General features: G+C 50.2%; 1 protein-coding gene across 1 annotated transcript in view; it reads right to left on the reverse strand.

Annotated features, from left to right (window-relative positions):
- Positions 1–6,000, reverse strand: part of Cerk (ceramide kinase) — a 49,325-nt gene that overhangs the window by 7,742 nt on the left and 35,583 nt on the right. The window contains exons 7-8 of the mRNA XM_034516137.2: positions 3,723–3,797; positions 1,740–1,892 (exon numbers count right to left, since the gene is read on the reverse strand). Coding sequence (XP_034372028.1) covers positions 1,740–1,892; positions 3,723–3,797 — 228 coding nt within the window. The remainder of the gene's footprint in view (positions 1–1,739; positions 1,893–3,722; positions 3,798–6,000) is intronic.

The following is a 6,000-nucleotide window of genomic DNA, read 5'->3' on the forward strand; positions in this document are numbered from 1 at the left end:
AGGTCCCCGGCTCCTCCCACCCTATTCTGGGTGCTCCTCTAGGTGCTAGTCCCCTATGCCAGGTGCTGGGTGTAGAAAGCACACCAGGGGGAGCTCTGTGGAGACTGGCTGTGGAACATGGAGCCTTTGCTGCCTCTGCCTGCATGTTGGCATTATATTCAATTCCCAGCCCCTAGGTTCCCACTTCTGGCTGCAGTCGGCCGACCCTAGATTGTCCAAGAGTCCAGGACAGAGGGCTTCATCTCACACCTCATTCTCTTTCATAAAACCCTCAGCTGCCCATCACAGCGGATACCTCCCACCCTACCGCAGCCAAACACCAATATCAACTAGTGTGTGCTAACACACTAGAGTGGTTCTGTTAGGACTGTCATGCGGTGGGGACAAAGACCAGGAGAGCTGCTCTGCCTGAGAGGAAGGATGGGGCTTCTCAGATGTGTTCTGAGGGGACTGGGAAGGAAGGCACTGGTTAGAGGCTGTGGACAGTGGGGATTCCTCAGGTCTGCCTGGTAGCATCCTGGCAGATGGGGCAGGCACAGTACCTCAATATGGAAATGGTCTCAGTTTGCCCAGCACCCGGAGCCTGTCTTTTCAGAATGGCTGGGTATATATTGTACCTCTGCCATACCAGTGTCTAACTGCCTAGCACACTCTGGGTGGCCTTCCCTCCTCTCACAAGGAAAAGGGTCGGTTCTGGTGCTTGGAGTCATTAAACTTTACACAGTTTTGCCAGTGGTGAACTATAGCGAACAGGACTCAGACAAGGGAATGCAATAAACAGGAAAGGGATGCATCTGGACCATCAGAGAGAGTCATACACTGCACTTCGAATATTTTTCTAAGCTCCTCTCCTTGGCATTTTAAACCTGATGGGGGAGGGAGGTGTGCCTGCATATGACCTGAAGCCAGAAGGCGGTAACTTTGTGTAGCCCGAAGCTGATCTGCCTTTCTTGTTCCTCCTAGCTTGGTGACTAGGCAAGGGGACATAACTATCACTGAGGGCTCTATCTGCATCCACAGGGCACTGGTGGGCACACTGTTTGCAGGTCCGAGGCACATCAGCAGCACTTTGGGAAGGCCCCAAGGTCTGGGTTCTAACAAGCCTCCCAGGGGCACTGATGTCCACCTCCTCTTAAAGTCACTGACCAGCAGGAAGGGTGACACCAGGCCTGGGCAAGTCATTTAAGCATACTGCTTATTGTCTCAACTGTGAAATGGGGACTGAGCACCATAGAAGGGCAGGGAGGGAGGAGAACACCTGTCTAGTCCTCCCTCACCCTGCTGGAGTTCCTCCCACCCAAGCAGATGCAGACCTCAGAACTCTCCTGCTCAGTTACCCATGCTCAATGACTGACATAGCTGAATGGATGATGGCCGCCACTGTAGAAGCTCAGGAAGACAGTGCATTTGTGGAAAGGGTCCTCCCACTTCAGCTGCTGTCGGCTCAGGGTGATCACAAAAAGAATCTTTTTCTATGAAACCATCTACCTTGGCACCTTGGGTTAGTACCGCTTACGTGACAGATGATAAAACAAACCGTCGAAGTCCATACAGCCTCCCTCAGTGTGGTTCTGACACATGTTGTGACTCTTGGGTTGGGGGGGAGGGGGCAAGATCTGGGTCACACTAGCCAGATTCAAGGTCCCATCCCCATTCTGGAAAGCAAGACCCCAGTGCACCGTCGGCATCTGGGGGTGCTGTCTTTGTGGATTAGCTCGATATCTGGGAACACTGCGTACCTGAGAAATCATATCTGACGAGGCCCATCCACCGTTTTTTTTCACTGTCCTTGATTAAGTCCCCGTAGAAACCATAGCCCAGCAGGGAGACCGAGTACCGCAGCAGCGTGCTGTTGTGGTGCACGGAGGACACGTCTATAGCCAGTGAGTCCCCTGTGGGAGAGGAGAGCTGTAAGGGATCCCTGTCCCCACTCTGACCTCCTTCGCCCTGGCCCAGACAGCACTCTGAAGACACCAGAGGTGTGTCTGCTTGCTGCAAACACCAGAAACGGAGCACGCTCAGGCTCAGGGTGGCAATCGGATCGACAAAACTCCGTGATGTGATGGCTCTCTGGCTGCGCCAATTCGTGAACCACGGTTGATTATCTGATCTGGCTGGTTAGGTGGGGGTCCCCTTCCTCCTTCATTTCTTAATCTGTGTCCCTCCCAAAGCTGTTCATTTTGTCAGAAAACAACAGTCCTGGAAAAAGGAAGATCGTTCTTGGGCCTGGGGTGTTTGTAGTGGAACCTCAAAAACAAGCTCTCCAATGACAAAATTGGCTCATATTTCCAAGCAAGGTTTGAGAATCATTCTGAACGCTTAGAACAACAGAATGTGCCGGGGGCCGGGGAGGGGGAGGGGACTGGGGGGGGGGGAAATGTCCATGTTACTGAATGGAAGAAAAGTTGGCTTGAGGTTGAAAACAGGTACACAGCACTTAAAACACAAAATCTGCCAGGTGTGGAGGCACACACACCTGTACCCAGGAGACTGAGACTAGAGGACTGGGAATCTGAGGCCAACCTAGGCTATATAGAAAAGGCTTGTCTCGGCAGATTTCTGAGTTCCAGGACAGCCTGGTCTACAGAGTGAGTTCCAGGACAGCCAGGACACAGAGAAACCCTGTTTTGAAAAACCAAAAAAAAAAAAAAAAAAAAAAAAAAAGGCTTGTCTCACAAAATAAAAATTACACTTGGCAAACAGGTAGGCAGAACCCTGTGAGTTTGAGACCAGCTTGATCCTATCTCAAAAACAACAACAAACAAAAACAACAAACAAAAAACCCCCAAAACAATAAAGTCCCATGTATTAATTTTAAAATACAGCATTTCCGTATTTCCATGACTGCAAGTAAGACAGAGGGCACTGTAAAGAGAGATGGGGTGGGCGGGGACATCAGGCATTTTTCATAAGCCCCACAGCTAAGCCTCCTGTTGGACTGGAAGAGGGGCTGGGTGTGTATGTCACTCACAGGAGTAGTTCACCCTGGAGCCTTGCAGGTGTTTCACAATGGGGATTAGCCCTGGTAGCTGGCTAAGGGGGGAGAGCAAGGGAGAGCAAGAGAAGACAGGGCCACAAAGGAGCTGGCAGGGGCCTGGGACTGTTTGTGAGGCATCCACACGTATAAGACAGGACTCGCCCTGCAGATCCACACTTGAGGTATCCCCTTGACACAGAGCAACAACAGGCTATCTGAGAGGAGTCCCAGGGAGCATCCCGTATTGATGGTGTAGCAGAAGCCAGAGGCCTCAAGCCAGACCAATGACTCACTGCCAAGGAACATTTGCAAGTAAAGCTGTTTAGGCAAAAGGGTAAACTGTGTGACACACCGCAGCCCGCCACTGCGAGATGTTTCTGGTTGTTGTTGTTGTTGTTGTTACTGTAGTTTCTTTTGCTTGTTGTTTTTGTTTCTTTTTGTTTTGTAAGGGGCATTGCAAAGGACAGATGGGTGGTATTGGGGTGCCTAATATGAAATTCATAAAGAATCAATAAAAAGTTTAAAGAGAAAACAACAAGACTTGGGACTGGAGAGTTGGCTCAGTAGTTAAGAGCACTTGTTGCTGTTGAGAAGGACCTGGGTTCTATTCCCAGCACCCACATGGAGGCTCACCACCTCCTCGGGCACCCTGCATACTTGTCGTACAAAGATATACACACAGACAAAATGCTCATAAAGTTAAAAAAAAAAAAAACTCAGGAAAAAAAAAAAAGACAGGACTCACCAACAATGATGTGCAGAGCTGATGTCTCTGCATCGTTTATGCCCACTGTTGAGTAACACACACAGTCTGTGGACCCTGCAAAGAGGACAAGAAAGCCCTTAGCGAGCTCCAGGACAGCCAAGGCTACACAAAGAAACCCCACCTCGAAAAGGCCTTATGGTAATTTTGCAGAGCTCTATAAAGTGGCCTGCAGCAGACCCAGACACGGAGACCACCCTGAACCCTCCTGGAGCTTCCAAGAGATGTCTGTGATGCCAGCAACCACGTCCCCCCACCCCCTTCTAAAGCTCTGGAAGGTATGTGGCCCCTGCCCACCTTTATATAGCTGGCAATAGTCCCTCACAGCCCAGCCTAGACCTTATGAACAAAGGGAACCTGCACAGAGCATCATCATGGGAACCATACAAAACAAAGTTAACTGTGAAGGTGTCTTTCAGTTTTTTGTTTTAGTATTATTTATTTATTTAATATATGAGCACACTGTCACTGTCTTCAGACACACCAGGAGAGGGCATTGGATCCCATTACAGATGGTTGTGAACCACCATGTGGTTGTTCGGACTTGAACTCAGGATCTCTGGAAGAGCAGCCAGTGCTCTTAACTGCTGCTTCATCTCTCCTCTCCAGCCCCTGGTGTCTTCGTTTTTATTGTCAACTTGTCACAACCTAGACTCACCTGAAAAGAAGGAACCTCAAAACTGAAGAAGTGTCTGGATCAGATTGACCTATGGCCATGTCTGCGAGAGGTTACCTTGATTGATGTGGGAGGACCCAGCCCACTGTGGGTGGTACTATCCCTAGGCAAAAGCTAAGTGAGGGTTAGCCAACGGGCAAGCTAGTTAGCAGCCTTCCTCCATGGTTTCTGCTTTGGTTCCTGCCTGAGTCCCTGCCATGGCTTTCCTTACTGATGGATTGTGACCTGGAAGAATAAGCTGAAGTCTTTCCTCCCTAAGTTTCTTTTGGTCAGAATGTTCTACCGTAGTGACAGAGAAGTAAGTAGAACTGGAGCCTGGGATGACCCAGCTTTGTTGGAGCACCGTCGCCATCCTTTTTGCTGGGTTCACAAGGGAGAGTCTTCAGCACCCCAGACCCTGCCCCACATCTATAGTGCCCCACCCTGCATCCCCACAGTGGCATCAAGGAAGAATCTACTGCTATGTGCTGCTTAACATGGGAGCTGTCACCTGGCTGAAACGGAGCTTGGCCGGAAGTCAGAGCTGAGTCGGCACCGGCCCCACAGGAATATTCTACCAGAGAGACGCATTTTATGCTTTAATGAAGTAGTGGAGGTCACACAAAGCCATGGGTTCAAATTCCATGCAAGGGCAGGTGGTTCTCGAGTCCACTTGCTGTTCCTCTGTGACAAGGAGGCTGATGTGGCTCCGTACGTAGGCTTTCATCTGCCACCCTACAGGCATGGCCGAGCGTGACCTTGGCATTGAGGGTCAAGTTCAAAAGAGTGATCTGTGCCCGCGGTGACACTTGGCATTTCCTACACACAGGACGCTGGGAGTGCTCAACCTGCCTAACCTGCAGGCCAGGAGCCAACGGAGCTCAGCCCTGGTGGCACAGGAATGACCAGGCTTTGAGCACAGCACCTACTGAGCAGAGGTCAGTTCCCTGAAGCTCTACGAATAATATGAACTGTTCAGTCAAGTTTAGAAAAGCTGGTGCCACTAAAACATCACAAGTTATTCATGTGGCAACCTTCATAGAATTTGGGGACTCTGCGGTGGTCCCATTGGTCACTCTAATGGCCAAGGGACGATTCGTAAAGGGCCTGCTAAGAGTAAGGCTCCTACACCTTTAGCTGGGAGACCAATCTGTCTTCCCTTGGGGTTTCTCAGCCAGCCTGCTTTCATCAGGAAGGACTGGGTCTCTGGTGAACATGCTCACTAAGCCTGCAGATGAAGCTCCTCCCTCAGACACAGTAAATGTCCCACCAAACCTTTCCCCAAAGCACCCTCACAAACACACCCAGGAGTGTGCTTTCCCAATCGCCTGAGTAGCTTTTCAACCCAGTGGAGGTAAAAATCAAGATCATCAAACTGGATTTTCTAAGAACTAGGAACTTTGTCCCCATCACTCCCCCGACCCCATACACACACCTTTGTTTGGTTCAGTTTTTACAATAGCCCTGGCTGTCCTGGAACCCACTCTGTAGACAAGGCTGGCCTGTGAACTCAGAGATCCGCCTGCCTCTGCCTTCTGCATGTCAGGATTAAAGAATTGTGCCACCACCACTTGTTGGCTCATGCTTATCTAGCATCTTTATACA

The sequence above is a fragment of the Arvicanthis niloticus genome, chromosome 13 (genome assembly GCF_011762505.2).
Source record: "Arvicanthis niloticus isolate mArvNil1 chromosome 13, mArvNil1.pat.X, whole genome shotgun sequence".
Lineage (NCBI taxonomy): Eukaryota > Metazoa > Chordata > Mammalia > Rodentia > Muridae > Arvicanthis > Arvicanthis niloticus.